Source organism: Bombus impatiens, unplaced genomic scaffold, assembly GCF_000188095.3.
Source record: "Bombus impatiens unplaced genomic scaffold, BIMP_2.2 scf_0020, whole genome shotgun sequence".
Lineage (NCBI taxonomy): Eukaryota > Metazoa > Arthropoda > Insecta > Hymenoptera > Apidae > Bombus > Bombus impatiens.
The window spans coordinates 1,748,925-1,766,948 of NT_176439.1; the positions used below are offsets into that span (position 1 = coordinate 1,748,925).

Below are 18,024 nucleotides of genomic sequence, written 5' to 3' on the forward strand. Positions count from 1 at the left end.
ATGAATATGACTTATCCAACAGAAACTTTATTTTAGTTACTTTTATCGTGGAAGGAAGTAGCTAAGTACACAGTAATATATCGTTTAGTGATTCCTCAAATTGCTGGTATGTACAAACGACAGACGTTATAATTATAAGAGCGTTTCCTAATATTAAAGTAACAAGTTTAATTATTGTGATTACTTGTTGTAGGAAATACACTTCCAGATTCTTTCCTTCGTATATGAAATTATGACAGCGGTATAGTTCTCTCCATATACATATGATACATGCACGCATTTTGTTATGTAAATATTTTATAAATCATTCTCTTAATTATTTTAGCAAAAGAAAAAGAGCTTACCGTTTGCACGAAGTAAAATAGTAAAATTGAACTGTCGGATTACAGTCTGATAAAAGCAACGATGAAAAAAGAAATCAGATTTCTTTTTCAAAGCGGTAGCGATCGTCGCGAACTACTCTATTCATCCTAAGATCCCCCGGAGTATGTCGAGTTGATTGACAGCCTCGATTCGCGTAATGCCAATTTGTTCGAGTTACGGTCACTAACATCGTCGAAAGTGAAATCGTGGCGTGCAAAAACGCCGACACAGATCTTCGTGATAATTTGTCGTCGACTTCTTAACATTCTTCCTATGTCATTGTCATTGTAACCTTACCAGTCGAAACGTGTCTGTCTGACTTATTTAATACATTATGATATATAAATTCAAATTTGTATTTTTATCGTTTAAGCGTTCTAATTGAATTATTTACCGATTCATTCGTTACTCGAAGCATTTTCTTCTTTGCATATAATGCAATTCACTAGAATAGTAATCGTTGGAAACCTGTCAAACGAGCTCGGTAATTAATATTTTTCGGATTAATTATGTTCAACCATGATTTAACTTTGCAAGTAACTCGAAACGATGTATCGTAGGTACGTGGGAGAAACATTTCGATATTCGAATTCTTCCTCAACCAAATAATCGCATCTTCTTCCCAATCGATTGAAATCCAAATGAACCTTGCACCAGTGTCATCCTCCCGTTACGTCAATTTGTCATCATTCTCGATTTCATTCTCACTCGTTCCATCGAATTTTCCCCGACATCGTGCGTTTCACACCGTAGTCCGTGTCCAATTTACACAATTTCACCGCGGGAACAATTACACGATCCTACCGCGCGAATGTATTACGCCGGTGCTTTCTCTTTAACTTGAACTTAATTGCACGGTGAACACCGAGAACCTGGTCGCTTCCCTCTCGACGTTGGTACGCTCCTAGTCTAGGTTACATCGTTTTCTAGCTATCTGACCAGCATAGTCCATCCAACGATATCTCGCTACGTGTCTCTAAAACTTGACCCATTCAAGCATTCCTAACATTCGCCCCATCCACACATCTATAGCACTTGAAACGCAATCATTCGCAACGCATAACCGCCCAAAATGCACAGCAATATATAAGCGATATAAGCGATATATAAAAGATAAATGCCACGATACTGATCATTCTCTTTTCCTTATTTCCCCGCTGCATCGTTGAAAAGGCTACACCTTTCGTTATAAATGCGAAGAAGACTCCCTTCCACCAGCGATCACAAGCCTAATTGCTCTACGGAACGTCCGATTCCCCCGGTCGCAACAAAAGACGCCAAGATAATTCAGGTGCAGCCGTCTTTTCCAAGCGAGCAATCGTGATCGTGTACATCGAGCGAACGTTGCATCTTTAGTGTGATCGGCGAAGATGCAACGTCATAGAGCTCGACAGTGTGTGCCAGGTGACGAATCATCGTGAATAATTTGCAGACATGCACGAGGGTAAGCTGTGACCAAGCTGAAGAAGAAGAGGACCAAACATGATGCGATCAGGGGAAAAGCTTCCTTCGATTTCGTCGGTACTCCTCTGGTTTACCTTGGCGACGTTCCTGGTGGTCGTCGACCGTCTTGATCTTGCGACAGGTATGTTAAACAATATTTCATGGCTGCGTGTGTTTTAGAACGGTGGTTCTCAAACAGTATGTTGTGTCACGCCACAATGTTGAGAATTATAGTAGTGTAGGATTGTATAATAATTCAAAGTGTTACAAAGATTTAATAGACTAATATTTAACAAAATCGAACTTTCTCGAAGTTATCCAGAAGTATCCTATTAAACCAGATATAAAATTACAATAGTCATTTGTGCTTGAAATGTTCCGAAACTTGAGAATATCGGTGCAACGATAAGACAGCGTAGAATCGCCAAATAAAAGTCATATTGTATTCGGCACACGATATTTAATTCAACAGATTCGCCGCACCATTCTGACCGATATAATTTAGTTCTCGGGGATGGGATTTTATCTGTACTCTTGAACGCTGTACGACCAAGTTTCTGTAGAAATCTACGTGCAAGCTTTTATCACGTAATATTCTGTCACTGCGGATAACAAACAACCCCGTTATTTCTCTCGAATGTAATATTATTTCTACGATATATTATAGTATCGATGGACGCCAATGTTGCTCTTTAATACGATTTAACTGGTCGATGATATTTCATATTATTGAATTATTATGCACTTTTAAGGAATATTCGTTTTTAGATAAATATCTATTACTAATGAAAATTTAACGCGTCGTTACTGTTTAAATAATTATCCGAAGATTTATAAAATAGCTGAATACAAAATTTGCTAATAGAAGAATAAGTTTATAGCAAGATTGCACGTTTCTTTTTAACATACCGAACTTTTTATCGTGCAAAATAGTTTTGAATAAATACTGTTCTCACATATGAAATAACCAAATTTTTTTACGCTTTGAACTTGACCTTCGAGAGGCGCTGGAATTTAAACCAAAACGAAGCAGACTTGATCAAACATATCGCAACTTTTCATTCATCTGAGACTCTCTCCAACCAATCGAGTTATTAAAGCGGAAAGAACAGTTCGTAACGTGGCAACCGTTCTTGCTCTCCAATAAAGAAAACGAAAAATAACAACTGTTCGTAACGTCGATTCCTTGTTCACGCATAACATGAGGAGGAAGAGAGAGAGAGAGAGAGAAAGAGAAAATAATAAAAATATTCTGTGCGGTGTATGATTCTTTTCACGCGTAAAGTGCAAGGCGAATGCACCTAGATAAATCTATTCCTGACCTACTATCGCCCGCGACACTTTGAGAAACGCTGTTCCTTCGCTAAAATGGATCGTTGATTCTCATCGTTACCATTTCAGATCGTGAGATCGAGGTCTCGTTCGTATTGAAACTGCAATTTGATGCTCGTTAATGAACCTTCACCTATGCTTTGATCGTGTGCAAATGAATTAATTAAATCGGTGCTTGGTTGGGTTTGGCATATTATCCTAGTCGATTTTAGGATCGAAAATGAAAAATACGGAAGAAAAGTGAATTGTTGGGTATTTAGCTAGTTGCTAGATATCGTTGCCATTTTGCGCCGTCTATTCCAATTATTCATTTCGATTATTTAGGTAAATTACACTACAGATTAGTTTTCTGGGATTTCACTTGTTTTTGTCTTGTAATGTTGCTATATGTTCTCTTTGTAAATTTTTTTTTTAATAACGTGTCTTTTTCAATGTCATTCTGTTCCAAGTTTTGGTTCAGTGAGACGTATTTTTGTTTGATATATTATTCCTTCCTGCGCTCTATAGAAATAATCTCTTTGACAGCACTCCAAAAGTAAAAGTTTCCTACTTTCTTAGTGTTCGTGTGTTCATGCTCTTCACCTCGGCGCTTTTAATTATTTTCACGGCGTATTCATGTATTTGTACATACATACGAATGCTGAGGTCATGCCTACTCATATATACAGTGTCGGAAAAAATTCAAGGTTTTATAGAGATGTTTACAAGATATTTGTAAGAGCGCGGGAACGAAAAGTATTTTGATAAAAATTCTTTTTCCCCAATAACGCGAGAAATAAAATTGTACTTTTTTGTATCATGAATTTATAGGTTAATTTAACGAAAAGTATTATACGAATTTATATCAATAATTTCCCAAATCAGAATTACGTCGGATCATGTCTTATCTATTAGAAAACAAAGTTTTTATGGGATTCAAGATTTTCAGATTAAGATAAAATTTTAACGTTTCAGGATTAAGTTAGGACAAGCATTCGCTATAAAATAACCAGATAAAAGTTACATCGATCGATTGATTCTTCTTTTAAAAACATTTACCCCGAGAAAATTATCCGCAAATCCTCTTAGATGTCGTATTTTAAATGTAGATGATCGAGGCCGCAACGGATCTTCAGTCGCGAGCGTAACGAGTGTTTAGTTCCGCCTTCGGCTCCGGAATTTCGAGCTGTCCTTTTTCATCCTCGGATTAACGGGGACATTCTCGAAGGGAAGGAGACGGGAAGGGCTGGAATTCAACTGACAATATACTGTTGCATAAACTGGCGGATCTATTTAAATATACGTACACTGGCGCAACTTTGAGATCAGCTTTCGGCAAATTCGAGACGGACCGTTTTCTCGTTGTGACTTTAAGTTTTATACTGCGTCCATTTACAAACAAAATTCTCGAGAAAGTTTGACTATCCTAATGATTTTTGTAAATGGAACAACTATAGTTCTGCAATGTGTGTGTGTACCTAAATATGTATGTATATTACACGTATATACATTTTCGTAATCAAAGAGGTATGGCGAGGATACAGGAACACTGATCGAATAGAAATCTGAAAATATCTATCCATTGGATTTTAGTGCTTGGCAGTGTAGTTCAAGGAAATACAAAATCGATTCTAGACACTTGGATAACGTCTCTCGTTAGTTGTTTGCTAGCTCAAATATTCTGAAATACTATGTACCGCATATTACACTAGTTTACTACTGTGTCTCTTCCAGAAGGGAATAATTCTATATTTTCATTTTCTTAGTTTCTATCAATTTTTTGATTGTATCTAATCGTTCCTCGTTAAACAAGAAATTGTCAAATTCTATGATTTTTTATGTACATACGTAGAGGTATATTATAAGCAGGTATATTAAACTTTGTATTTCTTCTCGCTTTGTCAAAATAGTAGCTTTTAAATTACAATAACACGATTCTATGCAACCAGCTTTATTAGTCCAACAGAAAGTATTACAGCGTGGGTGGAACCCTGCAGTTTATATCCATGCATTTTCTTCAATGGCTGTTTTATACAGCACTTAAAGCAATTAGGCAAAATACATTTTTAATTAAAACAAGCGGATGAAACTTTGCGATGACGAAAATATTAATGTAATAACTTTTTCCATAGAAACGTATTAGTGTGTTAAGAAACTTTCTCGTCAAATGTTACGTTTAATGGTTAGGTTTTATTTTTAATATAAAACATCGTATCGTTAAAATAAACTTGACTACGATTAAAAAGATCGTTATCTAGTATTTGGTCTTCTAGTATGTAGTATCTGGTATTTAACCCGATCATTAATTTTCGAAGTAATTACATTTTCTTCATCGTTCCTTGACCTCCTCAAACTATGCATTTGCTATGACAGACTATAAAACGACGGGTTACACGCATCGCGAAGATCGAGGTATTACTTAACACACTTTTCATTTTATAGAAAGGTACGAATGATGAAGTGAAATATGATTTCTCAGTACCCGGTTACATACAACAGATGAAGGAAAATTAATAATAATATACACCTGAAATATTACTTTCGATTCAGTCGCACTTCAAGAAGCTAGAAGAACAAATATTAAATAATTTTACAAAAATAATTACCCAACATATTTCACTGAAATAGATACGAAACAGATATTCGTTCCTTTAAATAATCATACGATAATCGACTTTAAATATTTATTCGCTATTTACCTTTACATAGACTTTCCTTCCCGAGTTTGGACGAATTTCTGATTTCGCGTTATATCACTGCCTTCGATTATCATTTCGTTTTTAAAATCTTCACTTCGCTTCAAATACAATCCATAAAGAGATTTTGAATACCTATTTCGCAAAAATAAATATATTTCATTTTTCCAAACGATCAAACGCCAATCATTAAAGATCTTTATCGTCCACAAAGAAGATTCTCGACCTAATCTTCTTCCCAGCGAGCCAAACGAAATCAATTTATTCTGGAAACAAGCAAACGTAATCCGCCAACACACATTCTCTAGTACATTATTTTATGGTCCGAGCGTTCGTATAGAAGGATAATCGAGATGGCGAATTTTTAAGCATAGTAGAGTTTAGCTCGGGCAGGAGCACCCTAAAACATAACGACGACGATGAAGAACTTCTGGGACATATGGACGGTGATGTATGAGCAATGAGCATGTCCAGCGATATTCGCTGGTGTCCGCGACGTCGAAGCGATGGAAGTACGGAAACGTGCAAAAAGCTGGCCGACCTTGTCCCACTTCCTGGGAAGCTTTAGGGAACGAGCTTACTTGTGTAAATGCTACACAACATATGCACCAGCCGCGGCCGGTAGCGCACAACCGAGTCATTTCGTTATGTAATCGTTTCGTTATGTGTACCGGCCGTTTCAGAATTGTCGCCGTTTGTAGTTGAAGTGTTTCGATGTTGCCACCGGTAAGGGACAATCTGTTCCCTGTTACGTGCAACTTAATTGACGCTAGAGACACGATTTTGGATTTTAATTCTCATACACAGATTCTCCTCTTTCGCAGATGTTTTTAAAGGAGGTGTCTTTTTAGATCTTTTAATGGATTTTGGTTTATTTTAAAAAACGTCGGATGGGATTTTTGAAACGTTAAATTCTATATGAAATATCTGTTTGAACACTTCAGATTCTTTGGATCGTATCAAAAAGTATATAATAATAAAATCAATTAACAGGTTCCGATCACTAATAATAGACAAGTCTTCAGACGAAAATTCTACTTTACGAAGAACTGACATTTCGATGGTACGTGATTCAAAGTTCATTCTTATAGAGAATTGGAGCAACATTTCTTTTAATGGGGACACATCTATCTATAGAATATCTGAAGCCTGAGTATCATTATATAAATATAATGGTGGAAATAATAATGATGCTGATAATGGAAAAATAATGACTCTATAAATCTTTAATTTTATATCAACAAATTAGAATATATTTAATCTTTTATCCTATTCACTTTTCTATGAACTTACCAAGAAGATAATTCTATGTAATAATTGTATTATTAGCCTGGACATTTTCTCAGGTATGAAGACAATATAAATTTAGCTGGCACAAATAAATATTTAAAAACGATACGTCAACTACTTATCTCGATCTATGTTGAAGCAAAATTAGGATGTACGAAACGAAGTTACCGAGAAAGGAAATATCTTAAGCACTTAGGAATATTTATGCGAAATTTTACATATCCGATCTTCTGATTAATTAAACAGTTTTCTAAAAATGGAATCGAATTTTCAAACTTCAATATGCTTTTAATAATGCGTAATTCAAATATATCTAAGTATATATGTATGTCATAGCGTACATATTTTGCTATGAATTTTACAGCACTTACATCAATACACAAATAACGTGAAATATTTTTGTAACTTTAACATAGTTTATTGCATCGAGTCAATTTAAAATGTCCGGATTTTTATAAACAGTACTATAATACTTAAGTACACGATTAACGATCAATTTAAAAAAAGACGAATGATTTAATTTTATAAGTTCATTTACCACAAAGAAACAACATAATTAATGAAATATAATTTATAATTCCAAGATAGACTTTAAAAAGTAATGTTGATAACATTGCTCCTTTTCTTTACCTCCCAATTTTGCAGTTGACAAATGTAACTTTCGAGTAGTTCGTATAAGTACATACGTAATTTCAGATCTCTGAATAGTAATAATATCGTAACATTTTTCTGTCTTCCTAAAAGTACTCAAAGTTACAATCTAAACGTTTGAACCACTCTATACAAGCGTATCATATACATGAAAATATATAAATACACAATATGGCTGTGCATCTATTGCGGTATCCAGTGGAGAACGCGCCTCCGACGTTCCATCTTGCCGCCTCTGAAAAGTAATTCTGCCCGAATCGACTCGTGGCAGGAAGACAAAAGCGTGGTTCTAGAAAGAGAAGAAAGAGAAGGGAAGAGACAAACGCGGAAAGAAAGAGATCGCGAGAACAAGGAAAGGAAGAAAACAGGAAAAGAGTGGAAGGAAAACGGACGGAGAAAGAAGTAGAGAGAACCTTTGGAACAGAAAGATAGTTCCTCTGTCTATTTGAGGTCCTTAAAGAGCGCGCTTCCAAGTGATTTGACGGTTCCTACGGGCGGAATTTTGCGAATTATGCACGGTTCGAAACTTTTTCCGGATGATCGATGAAAAGAATCGAGTAACGATTGCTTCCACTAACGAACCTAATTCGGCTTTCGCCGAGCTTAGCCGCGCGTTTTCGTCAGTTCGATCGCTTCTGGCTTTCGTTTCTGGAAACGAATCCCCAATCTGATCGAAGGAGTATTTTCAAATTTGTGATTGGAGTACTTTTTAATTCGATTTTCTGATCTAAAAGAAATTCATTTATATTATATTGGTAACTTGTTTCGACTGGAATTTTCAATCGAATCAAACGTACCTGTACAACAACGCAATAACAGTACAAGACGTTTGTGACGTACGATCGATAATCGTGACTGGAAAAACCTGAAAAGAATTGATCGACCGTGTACCGCGATGCGTGTCCGAGTGCGAGTATTAGCTTCGAATGGAGCATGTGATCGGGTGAAAGTACTTTGCAATACATATATTCTCGGGGAACACCTGCGAAGATATAGAAACGCCGACAACGCGAATAACGAACCTTTAGCTCGAGAAACATGCAAATAATAATGATCGAATCTGGCTCGTTTATTTGCGCTGAAAATAAAAAAAGTGACTTTTCGGTTATAATTTTCATTTCCAGTTCTGTCAGATCGTTTCGCATTTTCGTCGTATTTTCATTATTTATTTCCAAAGAAATATAATTCCGAGTTCTCAGGTTGATATTATCCGAGACTGACTGAAAAAACTGCGGAAGACACCGGACAATATCGTGTAAGATGGCCAGATTGACGCGATGATCGCAGCCCCGAATAAATTAAGATAAAATCTGGCACGGTGGGACGCGAACTTCCTCCTGCTTGCCAGTGTATCGTCCCTCCGATCTTTCCCCTTTCGCAGTCGGAAACAATGTTTTACGCTGGCGTCCAGTCTGGAGCGAGCTAATTAGTCGGCTTGCTGGCGAACTGGATTCAACGCATCCACTTGAAATATAAATACCGCGCTTTGTACGTCCACGTGAACGAAAGCGCGATACCGCCGCCAGGGTTTCACGCAGTTAAACATTTCTGCAGTTTGTAATCGGAGAAAACGAACGATAGAAATTAATCCGTATATTATGGTTTTTAAGTTGTATTAATGTAAATAATATCCAATTAGGTAGCCTAGATATTCACTTGTAAAGCGTGGCATATTTAATGCTTCTGTTTTGATACTCTACTTTTTATTCTTTTAAACATAATTTTGTTGAAAAATTTCAATCATTCTACTTCATTAATTAGTTACATAGAAATGCAGCTTACTTAATAAAAGAAGTTTATTTAATAATAAATTGATATTTATCTTTCGACCATGAATAGCTCTGAAAATATTGCTAACGATACGTGTATAAGTATATTCGTAATAAATTAAAGAAAAATTCGTCTCCTCGGCATTTGTCCAAAAACTAATTCTCTCGTTTGGAAAAAAATTTGTAACCAATTTTTGTACGCAGATTTTCACGAGACTTAGTTTCTTGTAGAAAAGAACTTGACCCTCTTTCCAAGACTGACGAGCATACATTTTTTACTCCTTTTCTTTTCACCTTGTGCCACGTTCGTACAAGTTTCACACTTCGTATGTAATTGATTTGCACTCAATCGATGAGATAACGACTTACACAATTATTATTGAATAACTATAGTCACCGTTGAACGCTAGAGCATAAACAACGAGACATGTAAGAAAGATAGAAGAGCCTATTAACATAATTAGTACGGTTGCAAGTAATTACCACATTTAACTTTTCAATATAAGATTAGATATAAGAATATTTTATTCACGATAAGTATTGAATAGGTCGTAAAGTGTTCCATGTTCTGTTTCTTGCGTTTCAAAGAATGGAATTGAGGCGTAATATAACACGCGATTAAAGCATAAAATTTAAATAAATCCATATTTGAAATATAAAGAATTCCTTCTTCAAGGAAATAAAGAGATACCTGTGTGATCGAAATCATAACACACAGTGCATTTCACGTTAATATCCTTAATTCTTGGCAAGAATAGAATGTTTATCAAAATAACCAAAAATTGTTATATTAACTAATTGATAGATTAACTCGACTAGATTTGCTATTTTCGGCTAGATTCGATATTTGTTTCATAGAAAAAAAGAAAAAAGGATGGAGGGAGAAAGAGAAGAAAAATCCAGTTACACAGGATTAAGTTATCAATTCTCTGTCAAACATCGGGCAAGAAACGTGTCATTACCTTTTACCCTCGTAAGAAAAACTTCAATGATCTTCTCGAGACATTCTACGAAGACGAAAGACTGGATGAGTTTCTAGAGTCTACAGTTTAGAATCTACACGGATAACCGACGACCTTTCGGACGCTTCCTGGACGGCAAGAAAACTTGATTACGTTGCCTCGCGTTATGGTACATTGAACCTATCCTCGAGAAATGACGGCCGTAGCACATTCGATTTTGTCGAGAAAGGCGGCAAAAACCACGTTATCGAACAAGGCGCGATTTTTTTCCTCTATGAAAAAATGTCGTGGACTTGTTCTCGCTCGTGCTCGACAGTCGCCGACATTTGCAACAAAATGCAGGCGCCGATTTGAAGGAAACGCGTGCCATTTAATTGCAACTGCGCAACGCTTGTAACATGCGTTGGTGGCGAGTTTCGTAACGTTGATAGTATCGTAAAAGTAGAGCTGTTCCAGGGTAACTTTGAATTTGGATTCTTCGTATTTTTTGTAATTTTGGTTTGTTCGTCTTTTTAGGACGATTCGTTCTTGCGGTTACTGTGTTAAATTGTTACATAATAAATGTCGTTTCGAGATATGTAAATGGTACCAATGGGCAATCTAACTTGTTTTAGAACGTAAATTTGTATTCAGAGTACGAACCCTCTGAACCGCGTAATATCTTTTTTGCAACTGTGTTGGATCGTTGTATAATAATTTATCTACTTATTGATTTATGGATTGATATGAAAATGAAAATACGAAAAACACGTAAACAAAGGCAGGCTGGGATGAAACTTAGAATATATTGGAGGAGAAACTGGGAATGGATAATGTATTTCTAAAGAATTCAATATTTATGGAATCAAATATTCTCAGATTAGGTTTCGTTTTCGAGAAATCAGGTTGCGAAAGTATTAACGCGAGGAAATTTCATTTATATTTAACATGCGAATATAAACGCTAGGATAAATATTAGAAACTCAACGAATTTGGTTTATTCATAATCTTTGATAAACCTTTAGAATCCTAGTAACTGAAACACCAAGTTTTCAAATTCATATTAAGCCTCAGACACGATTTCTGTACAGATTGTTTTATTGTTTCGACAAGTAAACTTATTAGCACGTAAACATATTTATGCACGAGTTTTACATTAACGAGCAAGCTCTATTTAATTACTTTCTCGCTGCATTTACTATGCATCACGTGTTTCTAGTTCTTAATGAAGCATTATATAATCAAGCATTATGTATAAATAAGCAAATACTGTAAAGCATATGCAACGTGAAACTTGTTACTTCGGTTTCTTATAGCGTAACATAATTTTCAAATTTCGATCTTATAACGAATTAACAGCAATTATCAACTAAAGAACGATAATTATTTTTCAAACCGTTCATTTATTTCAGTTTGTTCGCTAATATATAAAGTTACTTATACGTAAACCTATAAAATTTGAAATAAACGTCTTAGAAGTGATAAAATTAGAACTACCTTGGGTATACGAAAGTCCCTTTTCCAGCAGCGTATGTACTTCTAAAAAATGGAAAAATTAGATCAAGTTGTAAGGTGTAACGCGTCAAACCTGTCCGCCACGGTCCATGAGCTTTAATCATGATAATGATCGATAGCCAAATTAACCGTATCAACATGCAAATTCCGTCGACGTCCTTTCACTTGCTCAAATGGACTTTATATTTTCCAGAGTTTTCGTACGAAACGTGTTACTATTACTAATATAGATAGGTACAAACGGCGTCATTTCGTGTTCGACGATTAACATTTTCGATGTGAACATTTGGTTTATTGGAAGTAAAAAGAATCGTAACGGATAGACAAGGAAAAAGTAAAACATTTATAGGAATCAGTCGCAGGAAATGGGAAAGTATGATTGGGAATTACTGTTAGAAAGTATTTGATTAGTTCTGGGTTCCTATTTTAAACCGTGAAAACGGATACTTAAATATTACTCTACACACTGTCGCGAATTGGGTTAAGATATTCGCGGTTTATAAAATATTTTCTAATCTCGACAAGACTGTTGATGGTTTCACTAAATTATCGTCCAATAGTAAACTATAGAAGATAACATCTATCGTGGGAAATGAATATCAAAAATTGTTATAATATGTATATATATAATGTGTATCAAAATATTACAATTTACGTAAAATTCTGTTAAATATTGTATCTATAAAATTTCCTGTTCTGTCTCTTATTTATTTTTAAAATTACCGTTGTTTTCTACTTGCAATAGAAATTCAATCGACATCAGTGTTAATAATTTTATTACACTCCGCATATTAGCGAAGCATAATCGTATTTATAGCTACAAGTAAATAGGAAAATCTGAAATCCTAATGATTTCCAATAAAACTTCATTGAAAGAATCATGAAAATCATTTATTTCAAGTCGAATTATCAATAATTTATTCATTGCCTGTTACGTATGTTTACAGGGTGCCAGTTTTACCCAATAGGAGAGTATCTGAAGTTTGTCAGAGTACCGGAAAATCTGGCTAAAGGCACGGAAATTCTATCGCTAGAAGCTCATCCGAGAAATCATATTTCAATAATGCCAGTCGATAAAGTAAGCATTTCATTTTTACCTTTTGTTTAATTCATCGATCGTATCAACTTCTTGATCGTATAATATGTCGTATAATTGTAATTGTCTTCGTAATCGTGGCACATTGGTGTGACAGTATTTCTGAAGAAGTAAACTACTTACGACATAATATACACTATATTCTAACTTCGTTTCTTGATTCGAAATTGCGTATTTTGTTTAAACAGTTACTTCGGGAATAATTCCTTAAAAATACAGATATTGACATGTACACATTTCGAATTATGTACCACTTTGTCAATGTCTAAGACGAAAACTTCCGCCTGCGTTTAGAAACGTAAAAGTGCGAAGAACGATCGTAAGGTACAGTTTCAGTAACGAAGGAAGCGATGATGCTTCAGTGTCGCGTTTACCGTTGAACATCGCTGCTAAATGAACCACGAATGGAATAATTATACCCAAATGCTGTGTTTACCGTTGGACGAGCATGTGCTATCGCGTAATATGAGTCGTAACTGTTACAGGACGAAGACGCTCGTTTCTTCACGCACAGGGAGACCAATAGGACGCACGTCTCTCTAGTGCTGGCCCAGTCTTTGGAAGACCTGGTGGACGCGGAGATGCCTAGAAATCTGCTCAAGTTCCGCGTCGTCTGCGATTACTCCGATGGCGGTGATTCCTTGGTAAATTGTGGAAAGTATTCTACGAACGTCCGATTAATTTAGCTGCTCTTAGAATATTATGGAAACATCTTTATTATCGTTTCACGGTTCGTTTTCTTCACGAATGTAATTAGACTGTAATGAAATCATCGGACGAGCCGCGTATTAATCCTTGATCGGTATCGTTTGATCGCAGGTGATATAAGAGAGTTTGAGTTTCGAAAGATGGGTTTTATGCATCTCGTATTTTTTACCAAGAAGGAAACATGATTTTCTATGTATCGAAAAGAGAAAAAAATAAGATTATTGCAACTATTTTTTCCCTGTAATCATCACCTATACATTCTTTTCTATTCAATTTCATTTTTTACTATATATTCTACGTAATAAATATTACCAAAACAAACTTTACCGTATAAAATACAAAATGCAGATTTAAATTAAGTATCTTAAAATTAAGTGACGTAATAATTAGAGTCTAATCTAACTAATGTCATCATCTGTGAACTAACGGTACCGGTTCTGGGTTAATAATAAATCACTGAAAAATACAAGTGGCTTCTGGTTCTCTTAACTAATTCAAAAGTCCCTAGACATATTCTACTTTTTCTCTACGGATCTAGTTCTTTCGCCTAACGCGCGGTGCATGCAAGAGTAACTAGAGCGTGCAGGTACCGGTCTCGATACGACGGACGGACCCTTGCTACCGGTTTTGTAATTCTGTCACGTGCTAATAAGCGTTTATGTAACTATTTCGTCGAAATACCGCCAATCGGAGAAACCGTTACGATATTGATTACGATTTTTACCAAGCCGCGAAATTTAATTATTCTCGAGGTGTATACTGTTAGCGTTTGTTTCGCGATCGTTCCGGAAAACAGAACCTTCACGGTCGCTTCTTTTTAACAAAATTCCGCTGTTTGTTTTCCTTAATTTCAATAACGTAGTTGTATGAAATTCGTCGAAATATCTACGTATGTATAAGGAAGAATCCTATGCCTTTAGCTTTATAATTTAGAGTAGTAGATTATTATTACTGCTGTCAACGAGGCGTGGAAACGTAACGTCTTTAGAATTCTTTAGATTAGATCTTTTTAGATAAAGATAAGATCAGAAAATTATAGTCACGTTTGGTACGAAGGTACAACACTAGAAAAATGATAATTATTCCTTATTAATGAAGAACCTCGCATATTGTTAAAGTTAAAGACAGAGGAAAGGGAAACATTTTGCTGCTCTTCTTAATCCTTAGATGCGAGTTTCGTTTGCCATCTTCGCCTGTGTCGCGAATCTCCAACTAGACTTTTAACCAACGTCGAAACTTTGCGTTTGCCCGTCGGTGATTACACGTAAACGTGTTTCATCGAGGTAACACGGTCGCGCAGCGTTTCCCCTCGAAATTGATCCGCTAATTTTGAAAACGGTCTTTGTACTTCGCGAGTTCGCCGTTTTCGAGTATGCAATAAAACTGGAAGTACGCACATCGGAATATTGTACCGTTGTTATGCAAAATTGAACGATCTTCTTTTTCTTTTTCGTTATTCGCCAACGATCAGATGGGACGTTTTCATGCGTTAATGCAATTTCGGGAAATATGTCTCCTCCTGGTTGGTGATATTAAATATCGAACAGAATCGGACAGGAAAAGGGAAGCGAGTGCCAGAGAGAACAGAAAGGGGAATATGAAAATCGATTCAACGTGCAGCACTAAAGGATACCATAAAGTCGAGAACAGTTTTTCTCCTATCTCCTAACTATCTATCTGTTATTCATCTCTTACGTTTCTTCCATTTTGTAAGGAATGATATATCTACTTGATAACTTCTTCCATTTGTATGGTTTTCCAAGCCTGTTTTTTTACTCTTTTTCTATTCTCTTCGATTCGGGCAATATGACGGAAATACGAGAAACAGAACTCGGTCGAAATGAAATGTATATTATTAAATATAATAAAAAAGGTAGAGCGACATTGGCGTACAAATATTTGAGCGAGAAGTTTGTAAGAAAGCGAATGTAAGGAGAATCAGACAGTCTGTATTCAGACGCAGTGCCCAATCGATACAACGCTATGCGATATGCACTATGTATTTAATAATTATTTTGCGAATCGTTTGAAGCAAAATTACGAAGATTGACAAAATCTGTAAAAATAATTTTAAACTAATTTTTTAAAGCGCTTGTTTTAACATTGAATCTGGATGTATACGTATACCTATGGATATTAAGATATTTAATCCAGTAAAATTTATTCCACTCCGCGATAGAATTTCCACTTCCGCGTAAATTTTACGTTTTATCGTACAAGTCTAAGAAAATTTAGAATATAAAGTGAAATTAAATATCCTGATATAAATGGTAATTACACAGGATGCAACGATATCAATTAAGGATACCAATACGTTTGCACATACAATGTTACTTTCGCACCCAACGTTCGCTAATTAATTCATTCCTGTCTCAATTAGTTCGAGAATATTACACGTACCAACAGGAACAACGGAATATGAAAAGTTAAAATTGAAAGAAATTCCGTACCTTACCGGATCCTCTTTCAAGATATAGCGCTTTCAAACCTGTACCCGGCAAATAACATCGATACATTTAACGTTTGTGCTTGTAGGTGACGTCGCACCTGTCAGTGACGGTCTACGTGGAAGACATAAACGATCATGCTCCACAATTTGTCGATGCGCCTTATCACGTAACCGTGGACGAGCTTACTCCAGTTGGTGAGATATATCGTATACGAACTAACATATAAGAAATTGCTGCACGAAGACTGTCGCATGGAAATTCAATTTTGTAAGAAAATGAGTTCCGAAAAAAATTCGGAGCTTTTCTGTTTTATGAAAATATCGTTTCCCTTTTTAATCCAAATTTAAACTTCTTAGTCTTAGTTACCGTAAGAAAGAGAAAGGATCCTTTAGAGCGTTTTTTATGATATATAGCATAGAATTGGTACACCTTGTTTGTTTGTAAGAGTTACTTGAAGTATTTTAAAAACCTAGATTTAGATAAAATTCACGCAGCTACGATACTATGTAATTTATACCGTAATAGTCGTAAACGCGGTGTAATACTACGGGGAAAGTAAAATGTCCTTTCTAAAACACTCGTACTTTTGGAGACTGTCACTTTTGTGTGAACTCGTTATTAAACTTTCATATCAAAATCTCACCGAATAAAAGAAGTAACTAAAAAATTTATTTCAATGGGAAACTTTTCTGAAATCTTAATACAAGTTTCTAAACGTTTCACGCGAAAAAACATAATTACAAAATCGTTATTAATCAACAACTTTCACGGTGTTTTGTCAAAACTCGCGAAGCATCGTCAGTAGACCGCAGATTTTTATACGGATTATATCTTCACGAACATGGTCAAAGAAGTGGAAGCTAAACAGACATTTATGTCACCCGATATATATTATAACGAATATCGAATATTCCGTGTATTTTTACGTATGATCCATATTCTATGCGTTTTTGCGCCTTTAAATTTCGCACGAATGCATAGAAATTGGTAGTTCAGTCGTCAGATTATTTTAACGAACAAAATTTCTGTCGTTTAATTACAGGCGTGACGATATTTCGTGGGATTCACGCAGTCGACGGGGACAAACCGAACACGCCGAACAGCGACGTGCACTACGCGATAGTGAAAGGCAACGAGCAGGGCAAATTTTCACTAGAATCCGGCCATAGAACCGCTCTCATACTCCGTAAACCGGTAGACTACGACAACGGTGACCGCGAGTTCACGTTGGTTATCGCGGCTACGGTGAGTACGGTGCGCGATATCATATGCAGCGAATATATCCCGTCCATAGACTAAACACGTTAGCGCGTGAATGTTGTGTTCGTGGTGAAAGTCGTCCGACGTTGATATTACTGAGATAATTACCAGTCTCATTGCCGGCTCGTCTGCCCCGTTTGTTTCAGGATCGAGGAGTGCCAGCTAGGAGTACCAACACGACCGTCAAAATCACGATATTGGACAACGATGATCTGGATCCTAAGTTTACCAGGGACGTGTACAAAGCAAAGATTTACGAGTTCTATCCGATGCCCGTAAGTATTTTGTGGATTTATTGTTATTACAAAGGGCGTATGGTACGAGCGTTTTTCTTATTCGAATACGAAGTAAGTATAAGAAATGACATATAAGATAAAGGATTCGCTTATAAATTTTCAAACCTCTATGAATAAAGTAGACTGTAGTCAAACGTAATGAGACTAATATTTCGACATATATAATATTATAACCATCGACGAAAGTATGAAGGCATTGACATTGGTCATGTGACAGTTATAAATCTTTAAATTA

At 35.8% G+C, this 18,024-nt stretch overlaps 1 protein-coding gene across 3 annotated transcripts in view; it reads left to right on the forward strand.

The window, feature by feature from the left end:
• The window catches only part of LOC100750061 (cadherin-89D), a 37,679-nt gene that overhangs the window by 2,839 nt on the left and 16,816 nt on the right, over positions 1-18,024 (forward strand). For 2 of the 3 annotated variants that reach the window (XM_024366816.2, XM_033320233.1), the window contains exons 2-7: positions 1,796-1,948; positions 12,927-13,057; positions 13,561-13,719; positions 16,319-16,427; positions 17,276-17,478; positions 17,640-17,768. In XM_024366816.2, coding sequence (XP_024222584.1) covers positions 1,846-1,948; positions 12,927-13,057; positions 13,561-13,719; positions 16,319-16,427; positions 17,276-17,478; positions 17,640-17,768 — 834 coding nt within the window. In that variant the 5' untranslated portion in view covers positions 1,796-1,845. Of the gene's footprint in view, positions 1-1,026; positions 1,655-1,795; positions 1,949-12,926; positions 13,058-13,560; positions 13,720-16,318; positions 16,428-17,275; positions 17,479-17,639; positions 17,769-18,024 lie in introns of those variants that run through there. The other variant, XM_033320230.1, reaches the window with a different exon arrangement.